Source organism: Salmo trutta, chromosome 24, assembly GCF_901001165.1.
Source record: "Salmo trutta chromosome 24, fSalTru1.1, whole genome shotgun sequence".
NCBI classification, from domain to species: Eukaryota; Metazoa; Chordata; class Actinopteri; order Salmoniformes; family Salmonidae; genus Salmo; species Salmo trutta.
The window spans coordinates 18,464,227-18,487,398 of NC_042980.1; the positions used below are offsets into that span (position 1 = coordinate 18,464,227).

At 41.7% G+C, this 23,172-nt stretch overlaps 1 protein-coding gene across 3 annotated transcripts in view; it reads left to right on the forward strand.

Annotated features, from left to right (window-relative positions):
* LOC115160847 (methyl-CpG-binding domain protein 5) overlaps positions 1 to 23,172 on the forward strand; it is a 61,453-nt gene that overhangs the window by 24,500 nt on the left and 13,781 nt on the right. For all 3 annotated transcript variants that reach the window (XM_029711327.1, XM_029711325.1, XM_029711326.1), the window contains exons 2-5: positions 13,255 to 13,944; positions 15,390 to 15,492; positions 15,678 to 15,852; positions 16,527 to 18,764. In XM_029711327.1, coding sequence (XP_029567187.1) covers positions 13,838 to 13,944; positions 15,390 to 15,492; positions 15,678 to 15,852; positions 16,527 to 18,764 — 2,623 coding nt within the window. In that variant the 5' untranslated portion in view covers positions 13,255 to 13,837. The remainder of the gene's footprint in view (positions 1 to 13,254; positions 13,945 to 15,389; positions 15,493 to 15,677; positions 15,853 to 16,526; positions 18,765 to 23,172) is intronic.

A 23,172-nucleotide genomic window follows, 5' to 3' on the forward strand; every position in this document is an offset into this window, starting at 1 on the left:
TTCACCTTTTAAGGTTTTTATCTGTTCACCAAGAGCCCTCAAACTCTTTATTTCTCTGCAATGTCCTATGATGTTTATCAAGAAAGAATTTCTCATCTCGTTTTCTTACTTTGGCTAATACAGTTAAAGATCATCGTCTCTTTTTTAATGAGTTAGACTTTTTATGTATATTTCCCCAAGCTTTTAGTATATCAGACAAATTACATCTTTCAACAATGACAGAATAATTATTTTATCTCTGAGTATTCTTACACTATGAGACTCAAAATTGAGCTCCGGTGCATCCTGTTTCCATTGATCATCCTTGAAATGTTTCTACAACTTGATTGGAGTCCACCTGTGGTAAATTCAATTGGTTGGACATGATTTGGAAAGGCACACAACTGTCTATATAAGGTCCCTCAGTTGACAGTGCATGTCTGAGCAAAATACAGAATTTTCTGTAGAGCTCTGAGATGACATGATTGTGTTGAGGCACAGATCTGGGGAACGGTACCAAAAAATGTCTGCAGCATTGAAGGTCCCCAAGAACACAATGGTCTCCATCATTCATAAATGGAAGAAGTTTGGAACCACCAAGACTCTTCCTAGAGCTGGCCGCCCGGCCAAACTGGGCAATCGGGGGAGAAGGGCCTTGGTCAGGGAGGTGACCGAGAACCCGGTGGTCACTGTGACAGAGCTTCAGAGTTACTCTGTTGAGATGGAACCTTCCAGAAGGACAACCATCTATGCAGCACTCCCAATCAGGCCTTTATGGTAGAGTGGATAGACAGAAGGTGCTCCTCAGTAAAAGGCACATACCAGCCTGCTTAGAGTTCACCTAAAGACTCTCAGACCATGAGAAACAAGATTCTCTGGTCTGAGGAATCCAAGATTGAATTCTTTGGCATGAATGCCAAGCGCCACGTCGGAAGGAAACCTGGCACCATCCCTACGGTGAAGCTTGGTGGTGGCAGCAGCATCATGTTGTGGGGATGTTTTTCAGTGGCAGGGTCTGGGAGAGGATCATGGCAAAGATGAACGGAGCAAAGTACAGAGATCCTTGAAGAAAACCTGTTCCAAAGTGCTCAGGACCTCAGATACACAGCCAAGACAATGCAGAAGTGGCTTTGGGACAAGTCTCTGAATGTCCTTGAGTGGCCCAGCCAGAGTCTGGACTTGAACCCGATCAAACATCTCTGGAGAGACCTGAAAATAGCTGTGCAGTGACACTCCCCATCCAACCTGACAGAGCTTGAGAGGATCTGCAGAGAAGCATGGGAGAAACTCCCCAAATACAGGTGTGCCAAGCTTGTAGATTCATACCCAAGGTGCTTCAACAAAGTACTGAGTAAAGGGTCTGAATACTTATGTAAATGTCTTTTTTTTAAATAAATAAGTTAGTAAATATTTCTAAACCTGGTTTTGCTTTGTCATTATGGGATATTGTGTGTAGATTTGAGGGTGGGGGGGAACAATTTTAATATATTTTAGAATAAGGCTGTAATGTAACAAAATGTGGAAAAAGTCTAGGGGTCTGAATACTTTCTGAATGCACTGTAAGTAAAGTTGGGAGTTATTTTACAGTCTGCATTGTTGGTTTCAATTTTCTATAACTAATACTTTACCCATGTCATCAGCTGTGTTTTGTACCTTCGATACGGAGAACGTGAGTGGCACACGTGCTCAGCAGAGAGGGTACCTGGATAGTACACAAGTTTTGATTGGTTTGCTGTTTAGTATTTGGTAGCATTTGCATGTCCGGCTAGCAGACATGAAGTAAGTATTTTGAGAAAATAATTGACTTTCCTAACAAATGGAAATGTGGTCAGAATAAATAAGTAAATATACATTATGTAAAAACCAGTTTCACCCTCACCAATGACTGATCATCTCGAAAACTAAAGCAGATGCGATGCTTCGGCTCACCACCTATTAATAACAAACCAAATGCAAAACTGCAGAGCATTTAGCACATTTTAGACAGTTAACTTAATAGTTATAAGATATCTAGCTGGCAAACATTTAGTTGTGACTTCCATACTTTAACCTTTTCCCACGTACCAACAAACGGGTGTGATCATTCTACAATGGTCCCTGCAGCGTACGCTCAAACCGGTTTTATTAGAAAGTCCAGCTTCAATTGACCAAACAGTCAGCATTTGAGCTAGCCACACTGTTTTTTCACAGAAACATTTTACACAAACACAGTCCTTACAAAGTTATGACCTGAATGCAACATTCAGACATTCACCGAAATAATGATAGCGTAACGCATTCATCCAAACCGGTAAATGTAGGTTACATTAGTCCTAGCGCTAACTGAGGAAATATTGATGTAACACGGGGTCATATTTAGACAACTCTTAGCTGACTGAAACCACAATATGAATTATCTAATAGCAATACTATTTATAATTCGTCACATCACGGGTGAGCTCATTGATCCAAATAATTGAGTAAAACACTTTGTAGAAATCGAATCAAGTAATCCGACGATGGGTAGTTTGTGCGCGCCGTTGTTTTTTTGTGTCAACCAAAGATAGAGGAGACAAAATGAGTTTGGTTTGTTTGCAATATGCATGTTGAAGGGGGTATGTTGTCTACGATCGTTCACTTCCCTTCATTCACTTCCGGAGGTTTACCCGAAAGATGAGTGAACCATTCCTTCACCTCATTATAAAATATTTGGTCTGACAGACGTTTACGTGACACCCAGAATGCATTGTGTAATGTCAACAAACATGGCACCACACATAGCTGGCAAATAGCTTAGCATTAGCTCATTATAATCAGTAAAACCTTCAAAAAAGTATTTTACACACATCATAGGTGTCCATTACAATCTATGCAATAATCGGAATGCATTATTTGTCACCAGTACTTGAAAACGTGAATAAAACTGTAAATACATACATCATGCTGCAGTAGAAACGACAACATGATATATACAGAAAATAATTCACTTATTTTGATAGGAACGCATACATGTCCAAAGTTATTATTTGTAAGGAAAACAATTAGTAAGGCAATGTGAGCGCCAGCCAGAAAATGTGTCAATTCGTGTGCGGGGGCCCCCTTGAAGAGAGAAGTTTGTCTGGCTCAGTAAAGCCTCAGACATAAATTGCCCGCAGTGCTGAAATGGGCTACTTCTATGTGAATTAATGAGCAGGTGGAACACACTTCAATTCAAACTGTTGTTAGAGAATAATTTGAAATTAACAAGTTGTAACAGTCTATAGATAATTAGCAGGCAGCGCATGTTAACTGTCCTGTTGCGTAACAATCACATTTTGGAACAGTGAGTGGATTCTGACATCACGTGCAGAAAACAACTCACGCTGGGGCGATCATTAGAGATATTTGGAACTCACATGTGAAATGGTTAACTAGATCACCTAGTGTGCGCTGCACAACAGTGAGTGACTCTTAAGGCTCCGGTCTTGTCGTTGTGTGCTTGTAAACGAACAACCATGTGACTGGGGACTACCGGTTATCTTCATAGTGTAAAATACGGTGATTGGTGAAATGAACGTGATCTGCTTTATCTCCTAACATATTGCACAAGTTGACTGCAGGTTTTTACTTAAAGTAGCGACAAATATTCAAATGTTTTTAAAAACTTTAAAGAAATAGTTTTAACTGTATTGAAAAATGATCCCGTGGCTATTTACAATACTCCGGTATACCCACCAAGCCTATTGGGAGGAAGTTTAAGCTCTCATAGCACAACAAAAGGCTACATCCCACCGGACCGCTTATTACTTTCCTTGTTTCATAAATCTTATATGTGGATGCAGAATCCTTTCCAATTATGGCACAACACAGCAAAACCAATTCAATGACATTCTGTTTATTGGAGATGTGGGAATCCTTCATGATACACAAGGCAGAGGTGCTCTTTCATGTGGACCATGGAAACTAATGAAACTGAGGCTCTGCTGTCTGTTGATGAAGGGGTGTCTCAGTTTAATCTAGTTAAAAGGTTTGACTCATTACCTCACCTGGCTTTCTCTTCTGGGCAGATGGGCAGACTGCTATCATTTTGCCATGATACATTGAGAAGATGCTTCAACCATCGTATTAGAATGGAGATGGCACTGAGTATTGCATTCCTCATTTTCTCTACGGCTTTCATTTTGCTGTGGTAACAGCATCTGTTGACCAGTAAAAAGGCCAATTTATTTACAAGTACCTCATAGGCAAGTCCCCCCTCTACCTCAGCTCACTCCATCTCCACTACCAATAGCAACCTGTGCTCTGGTAGATATATCACACTGGTCATTCCCAAAGCCCGCAGTTCCTTTGGCCGTCATTGATTCCAGTTTTCTGCCGCCAATGACTGGAATGAGCTGCAAAAGACCCTCAAACTTGACACATTCATCCCACCAGACTCCTTCAAAAACATATTACCTGAGCTGGGCAATTCCACTTTAACAGAGACTCAATTTTAAAGTGAAAAATCTATGTGAACAAAAACCATTGATTGCAAAGTTCAACAAACCATTACTCTATGCACAAGGACTACTTTTAACAATTTGCACTGAACATTTTACAAAAACACATTTTACTCAGAGTGAATATGTAAAGTTTGGTAAAAGAATGATGGTAAGATCTCAGTTTGTGACCATGTTTACCAATAACTCTTAAATATCTACTCCGAATTAATGGTCAAAGATGTCTGCAGAAAGAATGGTGTGTCAGCTATGAAATGACACCTTAGAAAATATATATTTTGGTTATTAAACTAGATTAAGTGAAGTGGAATAACACCTGGTAACAGAATGACATCATGGGTCCCTAATCTGTACAGAAATTGATAATTTGTGAATGTCATTCTCCATGGTTATACAGTTGAAGTCCAAAGTTTACATACACCTTAGCCAAATACATTTAAACTCAGTTTTTCACAATTCCTGACATTTAATCCTAGTAAAAATTCCCCGTCTTAGGTCAGTTAGGATCACCACTTTATTTTAAGCATGTGAAATGTCACAATAGTAGTAGAGAATTATTTATTTCAGCTTTTAGCTAGCTAACATTAAGCTATAACTAGCAATGCAAAGGGCTTTCGGAGATACGAATAATATTACTACACAGATCGTACACGTAACGCTAGTTAGCGAGCCATTAAGCTAATGTTCGCTAGCTAACAGTATGCTTTAATTTGTAAAGAAAAAGACTTTCTGACTAAATTTGAAAGTATAATATCTGAAAATGTAGTTACTCTTACCTGTATACATGGATGAAAGGTTCACGGCAGCGTGTCTTTTCCATTTGGTTTGTAGCTAGCTACAGCTTGTTTGGCCCATTGTTGTATCAAGTCACTCCGGGTTCACACTGACCATCACAACTTTTTCCCACTGAGCTTTGTCAAGGACAACATCCCATTATGACAAATCAAAAATAGTTTTTTTTTAGAAAGGTTAACCCTCACCCCAGTCTGAGGTCCTGAGTGCTCTGGAGCAGGTTTTCATGAAGGATCTCTCTGTGCTTTGCTCTGTTCATCTTTGCCTCGATCCTGACTAGTCTCCCAGTCCCTGCCACTGAAAGATATCCCCACAGCTTGATGCTGCCACCACCATGCTTCACCGTAGGGATGGTGCCAGGTTTCCTCCAGACGTGACACTTGGCATTCAGGCCAAAGAGTTCAATCTTGGTTTCATCAGACCAGAGAATCTTGTTTCTCATGGTCTGAGAGTCTTTAGGTGCCTTTTGGCAATCTACAAGTGGGCTGTCATGTGTGTTTTACTGAGGAGTGGCTTCCGTCTGGCTACTCTACCATAAAGGCCTGATTGGTGGAGTGCTGCATAGATGGTTGTCCTTCTGGAAGGTTCTCCCATCTCCACAGAGGAACTCTGGAGCTCTGTCAGAGTGACCATCGGGTTCTTGGACACCTGCCTGACCAAGGCCCTTATCCCCCGATTGCTCAGTTTGGCCAAGCGGCCAGCTCTAGGAAAGTCTTGGTGGTTCCAAACGTATTCCATTTAAGAATGATTGAGGCCACTGTGTTCTTGGGGACCTTCAATGCTGCAGACATTTTTGTTGTTGTACCCTTCCCCAGATCTGTTCCTTCAACACAATCCTGTCTCGGAGCTCTACGGACAATTCCTTCGACCTCATGGCTTGGTTTTGAATTGACTTGACCACAGATGGGACTCCTAAGTTGTAGAAACATCAAGGTTGATCAATGGAAACCGAATGCACCTGAGCTCAACTTTGAGTCTCAGCAAAGGGTCTGAATACTTATCTAAATAAGGTATTTCAGTTTTTATAAATTTGCCAATAAAATCTGAAAACCTGTTTTTGCATTGTCATTGTGGGCTATTTTCTGATGAAGTAAATGTATTTAATATATTTTAGAATAAGGCTGTAACGTAGCAAAATGTGGAAAAAGTCAAGGGATCTGAATACCTTCCCGAATGCGCTAGTGTTTATTTTTTTTGTGGTATTGTGTGTTGTCCTGTTTGCTGTTGCAATGTTATGCCATTTGGCCAGGTCGTTATTCCAAACGAGAATTGGTTATCAATTTACTTATCTGGTTAAATAAAGGTGAAATAAATAAAACATTTATGAAATATCATAAGGCTAATGGTTAGAGCGTTGGGCCAGTAACTGAAAGGTTGCTGGATCGAATCCCCGAGCTGACAAGGTAAAAATCTGTCTTTCTGCCCCTGAGCAAGGCAGTTAACCCACTGTTCCCCTGGCGCTGAAGACGTGGATGTCGATTATGGCAGCCCCCTGCATGCACCTCTCTGTTTCAGAGGGGTTGGGTTAAATGCGGAAGACACATTTCAGTTGAATGCATTCTGTTGTACAACTGACTTGGTATCCCCCTTTCCCTAATGTTAGAGTTTTATGTAGCCTACATTAGGCCTCTGCTAAACCTTGGGAAATGTTTTAATGAATTCTACTTGTGAATTCTAAAACTGTTTCCCTTGAGGTAAACAGTGTGTACTAGACTAACTTCTTTCCCCTCTGACTGTGGCCTTGAAAGCCTTCCAACCTCATACTTATCACACACAGACTACTAATGTCCAGTAACGCGTCAGCCTGTCAGGTAAATGTATCTGGCATGAGCCAGCAACGGATTTCCACCTTCTGTTTTTATAATCACGCGTCATTCGAGTCTGTCATTGTAAACATTGAAGCAGATTTCTGATTAGGCAGAGTGTGCCTGCTTTCCATTCAGTTATTCAGGGAATATTTTTGGCTAAGCTCTCAATGGTTATTAAGGCTTCATTACATTTTGTTCTACTATACTTGGTCAACCGTTTTCTCATCTGGCATGGAATTGGATTGTTTGTTCACAATATCACAGGTAGAGATACTGTGTCTCTGAAACTCTACACTGCCAAAATATTTGGAGCTGTTGAATCTACCACTGAGCCCTCCCACACCCCCCTTTGGGACTGCTACCTTGCATCCAAGACAGACTGGCCTATTTTTCAACTCGCTCTGTTTCCCTCCAAGCTATGGAGCAGTGGTGGAACACTAGAGAGCTATGCACTCTTTTGTGGGTGATTTATCATGTGGGAGGGAGTAGTAAGCCCATCAGGCTCCACAAATGTGCCTTTTTGTTTTCAGGCACACATACTATGTAGGGTAAAACATGGTATAGCCTCAAATTACACAAACATTCAATATTTGTTGTACAATATTATTTCCATACTTGTGATTATGTTGACATTGTGCAGGTTTCAGTTAACTATGAAAATAAAGGATGGCACAGTGTATCTAGGCTAGCAATCAGATCTGAATATTAGCCTTTGCTTTTCTCGGTTTGTCCTCTTTCAGACATCCCAAGGGTGATTGACTGTGCCACAGTTCTGACTAACACTGCTCTCACACATAGAGCAATTCTATATGGATGTGTTATGTGAGTGCTGTACTCTGATTTAATACCAAGGCATTTGGTATTGCTATCTAGGCGAAGGAAGGAGCCCTAGCCTTAATTCCAAGCGTTTTCTGTGCACGCTTGGCTGTGTGGATGAGTCATCCGTTACAGGAAGTGCACAGCGAGTGTGATTCACACTCTCTGTAATGCAATACCAGAGTGCTGATGTTTATTTCGCCCCAGAGTTACGGATAAGTTGTCGGTATGACAGTCCAGGCGGCGAAAACCGAGCACTCCACAGTCCAGTAGACACAAAGGGCTATCGAGTGTTTCAGCCCCTGGGCAGCCCATTGTCACCCTTACTCTCCCACTCTTTCAGCAAGGGAATTCATAATGTCTTTTTGGCCCAAGGTTTCTGATGGTTATGAGAGATATGAGACAAATTTGACCATTCATATGACAGTATCGCAAGTATCCTGTTGAAATTAGACAATAAAAAATATAAAAATCGAATACTATGCCCTCCAAATCCACTCACCTACAAATGGCTGTGGTAGACAGAAAACTAATAAAGAATGCACAGTCCCCCTGTATATTACCATCTTGTTGCCACTGGTGATCTCATCATAAGGTATTGGCCCGTGGAGGGCTTGATTAAAAAGGGGGATGGGATGGGAGGAGGTAGATCGTCACCACGGCGAAGTGCCTGTCTAAGTATGAGTAAGCCCTATAGCGGTATTCAGAGTGACATCAGTGCCTGAAACGATGGCATCCATTATGATTTTGTGACCATTCACTCAGCATATACCCTAATACAGCTACCACTACAGTATTACTAAAACACTACAGTACTTCAAATAGGGTGCACATTTGCATACAGATCCACGTGTACACCGCCCTATCCCACCTGGCTCAGGGCCCTGGGTCTGAATTCCCTGTGCAACTGGGTCCTAGACTTCCTGGCGGGCCGACCCCAGGGGGTGAGGGTAGGCAGCAACACCTCCGCCATGCTTATCCCCAACAAGGGGGCCCCGCAGGGGGTGTGCTCAGGTCCTCCTGCACTCCCTGTTCACCTATGACTGCGTGGCTACGCACAACTCCAACTCAATCATCACGTTTGCTGACGACCCGACAGTGGTAGACCTAATTAACAACAACGACGATACAGCCTACAGGGAGGATGTTAGAGCCCTGGTGGAGACCGAAGAGGGAGCACACCCTTATGCACATCGATGGGCCACAGTGGAGAGGGTCAAAAGCTTTAAGTTTCTTGGCGTACACATCACTGAGGACCTGAAATGGTCCCACCCCACCGACACGGTGGTAAAGAAGAAGCAACAGCGGTCTGTTCACTCTGTTACCATCTAGCAGACAGAGATGGTGCATCAGAGCCGGAACTGAGAAACCGCTTCTATTGCATTTTTGCATTTACATTTTGATCATATAGCAGACACTCTGGTCCAGAGCGACTTACAGGAGCAATTAGGGTTAAGTGCCTTGCTCAAGGGCATATCGACATATTTTTCTCCTAGTCGGCTCAGGGATTCGAACCAGCGACCTTTCGGTAACTGGCTCAACGCTCTTAAAGAGCAGGAAGCATGAGTTTTTCTCACCAGTGTAACGATAGTGTGGTCAAAGACTTGAGTTGTAGTACCATCTGATTACCTAGAAGTACAAACATAGTTATGTTTTTTGGTTATTACATATTTATTGACTTCCGGATAACGTCTAAACTACTCACAATGCACTATTTCTTGACGTCATATGGAGGATCTACTCTGCTACCGAGTTCATATTCTGTGCTACCGAGCTCACTCAAGCTGGCTTACATTAGCTACATCCCATGCTATACACTGACTTTGTGGCTGTGCTTTCTAGGGGGAACCCGTTAGCACGGCATGCTCTGATGCTTTCTTAAAACTAAAGAGAAAAATCATACCTGCTTGCTCTCTATGTAGTACCTCGTCTGTTCTCCTTTTGATTTGTCAACTTTTCTGCATGTTCTCTGAAGTAGGCTATGGGAGATTTCTAACTTTTTCCAACTTTCCTTAGTGCTAGCACACTAGCTGACTGCCATCTGGAATCTATCCATTTTGTATTTTGGCCCGGTGAAGCGCCCGCCTCCCCTTAGCTTTGGTAGCTAACTCAGCCTGCACTCTTATTTTTTATCTATTTTAAAAGCACCAACCATCAATATGCACGTTTCTGATCGCTTTTCTTTTAGTTATGTTTTAGTTGTGTTCTATCTGGTCTCTAGTAGTTGGGCTCTAGCTTGCCGACCATAACTGAGGTGGATGGCTAGGCTAATAGCTAACGTTAGCTGGCTGGCTAGCTTGCTGGCTAAGATAACTGTGTGTACAAAACATTCAGGACTACTGCTCTTTCCATGACAGACTGACCAGGTGAAAGCTATGATCCCTTATTGATGTTGCTTGTTAAATCCACTTCAATCAGTGTAGATGAAGGGGAGGAGACGGGTTAAACAAGGATTTTTAAGCTTTGAGACAATTGAGACCTGGATTCTGTATGTGTGCCATTGTGGTTTCCCGTGTGTATCAAGAATGGTCCACCACCCAAAGGACATCTAGCCAACTTGACACAACTGTCGAAATCATTGGAGTAAACATGGGCCAGCATCTCTGTGGAACGCTTTCGACACCTTGAAGAGTTCATTCTCCTACAAATTGAGGCTGTTCTGAGGGCAAATCAATGTTATGAAGGTGTCCTTAATGTTTTGTGCACTCAGTGTAGCTAACATTCTTTGATAACTGGTTAGATGTTGTTATGTATTTCCAAAACTTTGGGTTACTTTAATGTAGCTGTAAACTAGGTGTTGATAGCAACTGGCTGATTCATTCCATGCTAATGTAACGTTAGAAGGCTGGCTAGTGTTAGCAGCTTAGTTGGCTAGCAACTTTGCAATTTGGTTTGTAACAATATATTCATAAAGTATTGGCTTGTAATTTGGCTGAAAATAAATTGAAACCAGTAGTCATGAGTGCAAAAGATTTGGTTGAATTTGAAGTTATACATTTTAAGTTATTTCTGTTGGAGTTTACATTATAGGGAATAGGCTGGCTTGCCGGGTCCTCCATATTACATCACACCCCGGGAAAAACATTTTTCGACATGACTAGCCGGCTACCTACCTGGTATTCAGCCCTGCACCTCGAAACTAATGCCTCATGTATATAGACTCATTGAATGCTGGTCACCTCATATTCTGTTTATATAATATATTCTCGACATCGCACATCCTAATATCCCTACTTCTGTACATAGCATTTTCTTTTCCAAATGATTTACTGTCTATACACACCACATATTCTGGATTTTCACACATGCTCACTCTTATATATCTACATTGGATTGTTGTATATTGTTTTATTTTTTTTTTTTTTTTTATTGAATTTGCGAGACATTCTATTTCACTGTTGGAGCTAGTAACATAAGTATTTCCCTGCACCTGCTATAACGCCTGCAAGTCTGTGTACACCGACCAGTGAACTTTGATTTGACATTATTGGGTACTATGCAAAAGTTGTGGAACGCCTGTGAGTCCTCACGAAACCCAGACAAAAACTGACCATAATTTGGGGAAATTTCATGAAATGTATTGCATAGAATAGTCCTTTGGAGGGATTGTTGACATATATTTTCAATTTTTATGTAAAAGCATAATTGAGAAATAATTACTCAGAGTTGGCTTATTTTGGACATCTGAATGTGTTTCTCCATTAAGACTCCATGTTTCATCTGTAAATGCTACAAAGTAAAAATTGGTGTCATATGAAGCTTTACAGCTTGCTCTGTAATATTAGTAGTATTTTGATTTAAAAAAATTATATTAATTTATGAATATTGAAAAATATAAACATCAATATAAAAAATAATACAAATGTTTTAAATATATTGTTGAACATAATATACTCTACGGATATATCAAAGTTCCAGAGTGGGATCTCTGATAGTTTTAAAGTTATGGCCCATTTTATATGGATAAATTGGCATAGTAGGCAATGTAACCAACCACAGCCCTCCTTTGCACATCCTGCAAATCACCAGCAGAGGGCAACTATTTTGAATCCATTTTCACATTCACTCTGTTGGTAATGCTTACAAATTGGATCATAACTCTAAAAGGAGCAGAGATCCCACTCTGGAACTTTGATATGCCTATAGAATATATTTTAAAAATAATCTACATCTTAAATGTTGTATTTTATTATATTCATAAATTAGTTATTATAAAAGTTATTGAAGTTTAAAATATTACTGTTTAATCTTCACTTCATAATCGTCGCCAAACACATTGGCTCCAGGTCATCTACAAGACCCTGCTAGGTAAAGTCCCCCCTTATCTCCGCTCACTGGTCACCATAGCAGCACCCACCTGTAGCACGCGCTCCAGCAGGTATATCTCTCTGGTCACCCCTAAAGCCAACTCCTCCTTTGGTCGTCTCTCCTTCCAGTTCTCTGCTGCCAATGACTGGAACGAACTACAAAAATCTCTGAAACTGGAAACACTTATCTCCCTCACTAGCTTTAAGCACCAGCTGTCAGAGCAGCTCACAGATCACTGTACCTGTGCATAGCCCATCTATAATTTAGCCCAAACTACTACCTCTTCCCTTACTGTATTTATTTATTTTTATTTATTTTGCTCCTTTGCACCATATTATTTATATTTGAACTTTGAACTTTCTTCAAACTACAAATCTACCATTCCAGTGTTTTTCTTGCTATACTTTATTTACTTTGCCACCATGGCATTTTTTTGCCTTTACCTCCCTTATCTCACATCATTTGCTCACATTGTATATAGTCTTATTTTTTCTACTGCATCATTGATTGTATGTTGTTTTACTCCATGTGTAACTCTGTGTTGTTGTATGTTGTCGAACTGCTTTGCTTTATCTTGGCCAGGTCGCAATTGTAAATGAGAACTTGTTCTCAACTTGCCTACCTGGTTAAATAAAGGTGAAATAAAATAAATAAATAAATAAATAAAATCTGTAGGTGCTACAAAGTAAACATCAAGCTGTAAAGCTTCATATGACACCAAACCAATTTACTTTGTAGCACCTAGAGATTAAACACCATGGAGTTTTAAAGGAGGTCTGGGTAAGGCCAAAATGCAATAAATATCCCAACTTTGAGTAATTATTTCCCAATTATGCTATTAGATACAAATGTCCAAAATATGTCAACAATCCTTCCAAAGGACTATTCATTCTATGGATTACGTTTTGTGAAAATCCCCAAAATCATTATTTTTTTTCTGGGTTTCATGAGGGATCACTCCTGTCTTGTGTGGGATATTTTTAGGAATATTCTTCTCAATAAGATCAATACTCCTTTTGTTATGTAGGATAGAAATATATTCCCAAAAGTTTTTGTAGTCAATTTGATCGTGTTACTTTTGACTTGTTTTACAGGTTGGAATATATGGGACAGTGTCTGCTCTTATCCGTTATCAACTCTGGGATGATGTCATGCTGACGGATCCTGCAACTATGAGTTCTAAGGTCGCAGCAGCTGCAGTTAGTGTCAGCCAGAACTCACGTCATCATATCATGACCAGATCCATCCAGATTTGTCCAATAGCAGATTCTGTAAACTGAAAGTGAAACGTCTGTGAGAGAGGTAGCTTGGGCAACTCTACTTCAAGTTCCCTCAGACCACTCATCCCAATGTCCCCAGGTCCCCCCACCACTACCATGGCCTCCTCACAAAGACATTGATGAAAATGGGGTTTTAAACATGTCGACAATAAATAGGATGGGGACGAAGGGCCTCAAAAGTCTGGTTCCACAGTGAACCTGTCCACGGAAGAGGCAGGCGACGGTGGGATTGGCAGTTGGCAGTTCCATCAGCGAAGCTGTTGTAGCTCATCCTCTCTTGGTTGGTCAGTTTACTCCTGAGAGACCCCAGGATGACGCACACTAGTCTGAGCTCTCTGACAAACTTGTGATATCTCACATCGCAAGGGTGTAGTTGTGTGGACCTAAGGAGTGGACAATGAACAGAACAAAGGAGGGGCTGTGTGCTGAGGGGAAGCTGCCCCTGGCTGAAGTCCCTATAGGTTGGCAGCGCCGAATCACCCACAGCGGGGTTGTCTACATAAGGTAAGACCTGCTCTACCTCTATTTAAACTAGCCTGTGGTCTCTCGTCTCCCCAATCGGAACTTAGGGTAATGAACTCTTTCCTTCTACAGAACCAATTTCTAATATTCACCCAATTTTCTTCTGCTCAATCTTTTCATGTAACTTACTATTTGATATGGTGTGTTTATTGATACAAAATATATATATAAAAGGGTGTGGCAATAGCAGGAACAGTGGCATCTAGAGGGCAAAACCTGGTACTTTCACACTAATTTATGGGGGGGGGGAGCAAGCGACTTCTATGGCAAATTTCTCTGAACAGTGGGGAAAAAAACATCACCAAGCTCACTATGAATACATTACATAGTATGAATAAACAGTAATCCAAGCCGCAGCTTCATACTACTTGTCAAACATAGAGAACTAATACTGTACACTGGCCGTTGGGGTGGGGTTTGGGGGGTCCATGGGTAGCTTTTGTCCATTAATTTGGAATCCTCACGTCTTAATCTTTATCCAGAGGTTTGGTCCAAATCGAATGATTGGTACTATGTTTATTGAGTAGCTTACGAATCCAACAAATTGAAATGGGCAATTTGGCTGCAATCAATTAACTTAATTTTTCAGGGATACATTTTTTTTTCTCAACAAAATAATATTGCAGGAATGCTTATCTTTGTTTCTAACTACAGAAACAATTTCAGATGAATCTGGGATGGTGGGTGACAATCCTCTTTCTTGTGCTTTTTGAGGTGGAACGACTTGTCATATCTGTCTTTTACCCTAATAAGGCTGATCACAATAACGCCGTAGTCCATGACCTTTATTGAAAGGCAGAAAAAGTCACTTCTATCCATTTTCTGTCCATGGGGTTGAAGGGAAGTGTTTCAAGAGTCTAATATTACCTCCCTCCCTCTTCATATGAAGTATATTCCCTCTCCGGTGGGCAGATCTGGGCTACATGGCCTTGAGGAGAAGAATGTTTGAGATCAGTGTCTGTCTCATACAGAGAAAATTGTCCTCAGAGAAAACTATGAAATGCTGTTGGGAGCCATATTTTATGGCACCATAATTCCACCCAACAGCTGCTTTCTCTCCCTTACTTTCATTGAGTTTGAAATGAATGTGTTTTTTTTCTTTCGAACCAAGCCTTTTAAGCTGATGGCACTTGTCATTATAAAGGTGAGGTGTTTTCATGGTATTGCGTTCCTCCTATGTTTTGGTAGATTTGCTTTTTTGCTGTGACTGACTACTTTATCCAGGTCATTTGATATAATTGAATGTGTATGGTTTTGTCCGAAATGGTACCTTATTCCCTGTATAGTGCACTACTTTTGACCAGAACCACAATAAGCCTACTATGGGAATAGGGGGGCATTTCAGATGCAAACTGTCTTTTATTTAGCAATGGTTGTGCTATGCTGTTACATTGGTCACTCACAATCTCTCCTCTTCCACATTCCAGTCCCAGTGGCTTAGTCCTAGCCTGTCTGGAGCAGGTGAAGAGCTACCTGCTGACTGATGGCACCTGTAAGTGTGGCCTGGAGTGTCCTCTCATCATTCATAAGGTGAGCAAGCCTGAATGTGGGGCCACTCCTGGTAGATGGGTCATTAAGTTCAAAGGAAAATGCACTACTGAACACTAGCACACTTCTTACTGTAGCCAGGACTGGAGGAGAGAGGAAGTGACACATGTATAGTGCATTGATAAGAGTAGGCACACACAGACGCTAACATCTTTCACTCCCCTCAGATATTCAACTTTGACACCGGGGCGGCTGTCAAGCAGAGGACTGCTGAGGATGCCAGAGCCGATGCTCATGTCACCAAGCTGTGTATCCACAAGAGGAAGGTCATCACCGTGGCAACCCTGCACAGGAGCATGGAGTCACCACACCCCGCTCTGGCCAGTCAGGGTGTTGGCACTGGTATGTGGAAGACATATTGTCAATCTGAGATGCAAACTAGCTCCCTAGGAAAGATCCATCCATTTGTGTGACTTATTGATTGATTATGAAGTTCGATGTCTCATATCTGATCAAATTCTGAAATGGCCTAAACACCAGTCCTTTATGATATTTTGCATAAGGGCGTCATTTGATGATGAAAGCCAATGTCACTTAATGGCTTTTACTCTCCAATCGGTGTCACTTGATATGACAATCTGTGCATTCTCAGCAAGTTTTGTTCTGTTTTAACATATTGCCTATAGACATTTTTAATGAAAGAGAATAACCTTATGACCTATTGAGACCAGCTCAGACAGAAATCATCTGCTCTGTGCAGTATTTTCACAGCAAAGGACTGCAGTGAATTACTGCTCTGTCAGCATGTTGTAAAAAAGAAGCGAAAATGTGATGCTGTCTGAAGAACATGCATACACATATCAGTTAGATTCAACTGTCTGCCTAGCTGCTGTTTTATGTTTGCTCTAAAGATCGGGTTTCTGTTGTCAATTCAGAACTGTTTTTGGTTTATTTGTTTTGGGAATTTCTGTAAGGTCTGAATTGACGATGCTGAATTAATTCCATATAATTAATTATCTCATCTGAGATGATAAAAGTAATTTCAAAGATTGATACAAGTTTACTTTGCTTTGTAGGCACTGCAGCTATGGGTCCTTTGAGTCATCAAGCAATAAGGAACAATATGCACAATGGTCCACCCAACTCTGTGGCTCTTGATGTCAGGAATCCCAACAAGACAGGAATGTCAGTTTCTGGTCAACAGTACTATAACCATGAACTGGGTTCTCCCCCTCAGAGGGATCTGTACTTGGGGTACAGCAGGACAAGGCTGGGGGGCAGCGAACACAGTAGCCAACAACGGTCACCCTATCACAGCCGCCACAGTGTCCTGCTCAGCCCCTCCTCCTCCACCTCATGTTGCTCACAGCATTATGGTGATAGGGCTCCCTCCCCAAGGACTGAACCTCTGGGGAGTCCTGACCCCAATATGCTTGGTTTTCATGGAGCTTGCAGCCCACGCTCTGCCCATATGAACGGTGATCGTTTTACCCATCTCTCACCACCCAGTATCCTGCACCACGGCTCGCCTTCGGCCTCCCAGCCCTCGTGTGCCATGTCAGGAAGGACTAATGTACCAAATTCCCCTGCCGTCAATGCCAAAAGCCTCAATATGCAGAAGCCCTCCTGCAGCTTCCCCCACGACTTTCAACACAAGCCCCAGCCTGCATGCCACCCACAGTCGCACTTTTCCCTGTCTCAGCTCCCTCCCTGCATCCTGCAGAAAAAGCAGGTGACCTCTGAGAAGGACCCTCTTGGTATCCTGGACCCAATTCCAAGCAAGGCTCCTAGCCAGGGTCCCTTAGTACCAAACATATCTGGCCTCCAACACAATGCCCAATCTCAGGTACCACCAATGAATGTAAACATCCCCCCTGCCAGTGTCCCTTTGCCCAGCAACCTGCCCTTGCCAACTGGGAAGTCTGGACCTGTTGGGCATGGCCATAGGGTCCAGCACCACCCTACCCTGTCATCCGCCTCATCCTCACCTATCATGTCCCCAGCACATATGGCTGGGCCTGTCCTCGCCAAGGTGGAGTCACCCCACCGCTCACGTTGCTTGTCCAGTTCTTCTGAACATGGTAGCTTCGCTCACCCCACGGGGCTCCAGGTTCCTTGTGGGGGTTCAAAGCCACTTCCCCGGTCCTCTCAGGCCTCCTCGGGGTCCTCTCGACCTGCAATGCCACGAAGTTCTGCATATAAGATGGACAAACTCAATCACTTGAACGATACCCCCAACCAACTACCAGGGGGGATGAACATTGGTCTAAGCAAGCATCCCAACTCCATATACCGTCCAGCTCCCGGATCTGATAGTATCCTTCAAAAGAATCACTCAGTAGGTATGCCCCTTAAGCAGATGTTAGATCAGCAGAATCCTGCTTCTTTCCCAGCAAGTAGTCTACTTTCAGCAGCAGCGAAAGCACAGCTAGTAAATCAAAACAAACATACCGACAGCACATTGGGTGCAGGCGCAGAGGCTCGCAGTGGCAGCAGTTTGGGACACCCAGGGCTAGTTGGTGGAGGCAGAGGTGGGAACCCAGATGGACACAGCACTTTAAACCAGAGATATCTACCTAATCCTGGGCCATTGGCGAGCGAATTTCCAAGCGGAAGAGCAGCACTAAGAGACAAACTCATGGGTATGGTTCAGCAGAGAGAGGCAAATCGCAAGCGCAAACTGTCCAATGATGGCAGCAGTGGTGGCATCAACAATGACAGGGCTTTCGACGTGCTCAAGCATCCGATGGGTGGCTCTGGATCTAGTTCATCTAGCTTTCCAGAGACTTTGAGGAGAATGTTGCAGCAGGGTTGTTTGCCCCCAAACACCTCCATGGCCCAGCTACTCCAGTCCATGAGCCACCAAAGTGCCCACAATGGGCCAAGCCACGTGGGCCAAAGCCCTGCCAGATCTGGCAAATCTCCCTTCTTGGAGGAAGCTTTGCCTCAGATGTCGACTTTGCAGCAGAGCTTGCAGGGGCATCATATCCAGGGCAGAGCGAAGATCCATGGCTTCCAGAACATGAACAGTGAAGGTCAGATTTCAGGCCAGGATCTAAACATGGAGCAGTTCAACAGGCCAATAAACCAAATGCAGGACCCCGCCTTAACTGGAAACTTTGGGTTGTTGGGTTACAATGGTGGACAACATGCAGCCATGGGGTCGATGCAGGGAAACCCAAACCCTCACCAGCAGCAGCAGTTTGGACTTTATCAGAAACCATCCCAGGCGCAAGGCAACCCCCACTTCAGAGGCAGGGCAGGATTGCCTCCCATGATGTCCAATGGTGGGGTCCAAGCCCTCTCTGAGTCAGGTAAGCAGCTGTTTCTCCTTGATTTTGTTGACTATTGCCTTCTTATCCTAGGTGTAGCAAAATCATAGATTTATATTATGTTTTAAGTCAATAGTCTCTATATAGATACATTTTTGTGATAAAGCAAAGGCTGCAATGTGTGTTGTGCCCCCTTGTGGCGAACATTGGTAGTTTTTGTCTATTGAAAATAATTGGATATAGCCTACTTTATTACAATGATCCATCTAGATGTTTGGGGTCAAAAAAAACATTGGTGAATTAGGCTACTACCTTACAAATATGAATATGACCATCTTTTTGCATATAACTATTTGGCCTTGTCATTAAATTCAGTCTCATGTTGTTGCCGTCTTTGTCACTTGCGCTCTTTAAGCATCTTTCATCAAAGTGCTGACTGGAAAACATTTTCTTCTGCACAGCCAAGTGAAAGTGAGCTATTTAAAGCCAGCGTGCAAGACCTCTTTAAAGGCAAAAATGTTTTACAAGCAGGCAGACAAAAATGTTCAGAAATGTTTTTCTACTTGTTTCTCACATCATACTTTATTTTTCCTGCTTTTTGTTCTTGTTCTAATTTATTTAACCCATTTTCAGCTAAACTAAGTCATATTCTCAAACAATGATTTAACTTAAAGCCTCAGACACACCAAGGATAATGGTGTGTTGTCACAGCACAGATCAACCCCCTGGATAAGCCTTGTTAAAAATAGTCCAGACCACAGTGTGGCAGTAGCTTTCTTAACCTCTATGGGCTAGGTGGGACGTTAGCGTCCCACTCTATTCAACAGCCAGTGGAAGAGCGTGGCGCAAAATACAAAAACCTCAAAAATGCTATAATTTCAATATTTCAAACATACGACTATTTTACACCATTTGAAAGATAAGACTCTCGTTAATCTAACCACATTGTCCGATTTCAAAAAGGCTTTACAGCGAAAACAAAACATTAGATTATGTTAGGCGAGTACATAGACACAAATAACCACACAGCCATTTTTCAAGCAAGCATGTATGTCACAAAAACCCAAAACACAGCTAAATGCAGCACTAACCTTTGATCTTCATCAGATGTCACTCCTAGGACATTATGTTATACAATATATGCAAGTTCATATTTATATCAAAAAACAGCCTTTTACATTGGCGTGTGATGTTCAGAAATTGTATTCCCACCGAAAACTTCCGGTGAATTTACTAAATTACTCATCATAAACGTTGACAAAATACATAACAAATATTTTAAGAATTATAGATACAGAACTGCTTTATGCAATTGCTATGTCAGATTTTAAAATAGCTTTTTGGCAAAAGCACATTTTGCAATATTCTGAGTACATAGCTCAGCCATCACGGCTAGCTAATTTGACACCCGCCAAGTTCGGGGCTCACTAAACTCAGAATTAGTATTAATTGGATTACCTTTGCTGTTCTTCGTCAGAATGCATTCCCAGGATTGCTACTTCCACAACAAATGTTGTTTTTGTTCCAAATAATCCATAGTTATGTGCAAATACCTCCGTTTTGTTCGTGCGTTCAGGTCACTATCCAAAGGGTAACGCGCGAGCGCATTTCGAGACAAAAAATGTCAAAATGTTCCATTACCGTACTTAGAAGCATGTCAAACGCTGTTTAAAATAAATTTTGATGGTATTTTTCTCGTAAAATAGCGATAATATTCCAACCGGACAATGCTGTATTCATTCAAAAAGGAAGAGAAAAAATGGCGAGGTCTTGTGACCGCGCATATCCAATCTCTTAGTCACCAGCCAGTCCACTGACAAACTGTGCTCCTGTTATCTGCCCAGAGACAGGAGACGCCTCAATACACTTTCTGGACGCTTTAGAGAGCCAATGGAAGCCTTAGAAAGTGCTACATAACCCCACGGGCACTGTAGTTTCGATAGAGAAGCAAATGGAGAACTACAAATTTGCAGACAGGCCACTTCCTGCTTGGAATTTTCTCAGGTTTTTGCCTGCCATATGAGTGCTGTTATACTCACAGACACCATTCAAACAGTTTTAGAAACTTCAGAGTGTTTTCTATCCAAATCTACTAATAATATGCATATTCTCGTTTCTGGGAAAGAGTAGTAACCAGTTTAAATCGGGTACGTTTTTTTATCCGGCCGTTAAGCGATGTTTGGCTTGTGTGCGCTGTAGATAGCGAATGTTAGCTAATAAGCAAGTTGTGCTAATGTTGCTAGATAGCTAGAATTTGTATTAAACCCTTGTTGATACTAGCCAGATGGGCACAACTAGATAACCAGTGTAGTTAGCAACATAATTAAATCGCAAGGGATTCATTTTTGAATGAAGCAACTGCCTGTTAGCTGCCGAGAGTCAGTGCAGTAGCTAGCTAGCTATCTTGTGCTAATTGCCAAATGGTGATGCTAATCGTTTAGCTAACTTTTGTTTAGCTTTGCAAGCAAACTGACATTGGTAGTATGGGGTAATGAAGAGTGAATTAAAGTATTTATTCATCTTGCTAGATAGCTAGCTTGGTAAAGCATTTAGTGTTGTGTGCAATGTGCTGCACTTACCACCCCATTTGTTTCATATGAAGTGTGTGTGACTGCCTGGCTCATTTAGCAAGCTAACGTTTGCTAGCTAGCTAACTAATGAGCAAGTTCACATTTATCAAACCTAACAACAACAAAAAAGTTCAAGCACAAAACGTATTAGCTAGATGTAAAAGATGTAGACTTGCTCTAGAAAAAAAGGTGTATTATGCAGCTTTAATGTTTTAGTAAAAACAATATTGTTGAACAGGGTGTGGATTACACTGGGAAAAGTGCCCTCTTGTGTAATATTGATCTAATTGCTGAGATAGTTTGCTCTTAATGGTTTTAGGTGGTTGGGAGGATGAGTGGGATATAAACTCTGCCACCAGATTAAAATACACCAAACAAAAATATAAACGCAATATTATAAAGTTTTATCCCATGTTTCAGGAGCTGAAATAAAAGATCCCAGAATATGTCCATATGCACAAAAAGCTTATTTTTCTCAAATGTTGTGCACAAATTTGTTTACATCCCTGTTAGTGAGCATTTCTCCTTTGCCAAGATAATCCATCCACCTGACAGATGTGGCATATCAACAAGCTGATTCGAATCCCTGAGCTGACAAGGTGCAAATCTGTCGTTCTGCCGCTGAACAAGGCAGTTAATCCACTGTTCCTAGGCCGTCATTGAAAATAAGAATTTGTTCGTAACTGACTTGCCTTGTTAAATAAAGGTAAAATAAAATTACACAGATGTGGCAAGTTTTGAGGGAGTGTGTAATTGGCATGCTGACTGCAGGAATGTCTACCAGAGCTGTTGCCAGATAATTTAATGTTAATTTCTCTACCATAAGGTGACTCCAGTGTCATTTTAGAGAATTTGGCAGTACACCCAACCAGCCTCACAACCGCAGACCACGTGTATGTGGGTGAGCGGTTTTCTGATGTTCACAACGCTGACAGAGTGCCCCATGGTGGCGGTGGGGTTATGGTATGGACAGGAATAAGCTACGGACAACGAACACAATTTGGATTTTATTGATGGCAATTTGAATGCACAGAAATACCGTGACGAGATCCTGAGGCCCATTTTATTTATTTTTTAAGTTATCTGTGACCAACAGATGCATATCTGTATTCCCAGCCGTGAAATCTATAGATTAGGGCCAAGTGAATTTATTTCAATTGACTGATTTCCTTATATGAACTGAATTCTTATTGTCTCTGTCATTTTATTTTTGGGTGATAAGTAATATTCAACGGCTAATCAGTATTTCCCCTAGGATTTCTTTCAGCATCGGTGGCAAGGGTAGCTAAATAAATATAGGGTTATCACTGCAGGTAGTGGCATTTAGTCTAGATACATTCTCTTAGCTCTAGTTTGATTATATGATGAATAGTTGACTTCTGATGTACGCAATGGCTTGGGATTGTTGTGATTGCAGATAGCCGGCAGTAGCACAACAATATATTTGAATTGGGACTCGTGAGGTGCACTCCACTTGAATAGAGCTTGCATTTCCTTTTGATATGTGCACTTATCAGGAGTCGAATGTATCTAGACAGCTGAGCCTTTAGTGTAGGCTAATTACATTAGGTGGATCTTGTATTTTATGCACTTTCACAGTAATGTCAAAAAAGTCACTAGCGAGCTACCAGAAAGTAGGGGGCGCTTACCCTTACAGTGAGAGCCACTCATCCATAAACATTGGGTGCATTTCTGTTTCGATACAGGAGCTCCACACAAATGATCACATTCACTTCGTGTCCAAGCTCTGTGGATTCAGGAAATGTCCTTCGAAACCGTCAGTTAGCGGATCATGGTGGCTACTGGCTACTTTGTTGAGGTTTGTCAACCGTTTTTGTAAAATGAACCTTTATTTCAAAAGCATTAGAATCCTAATTTTG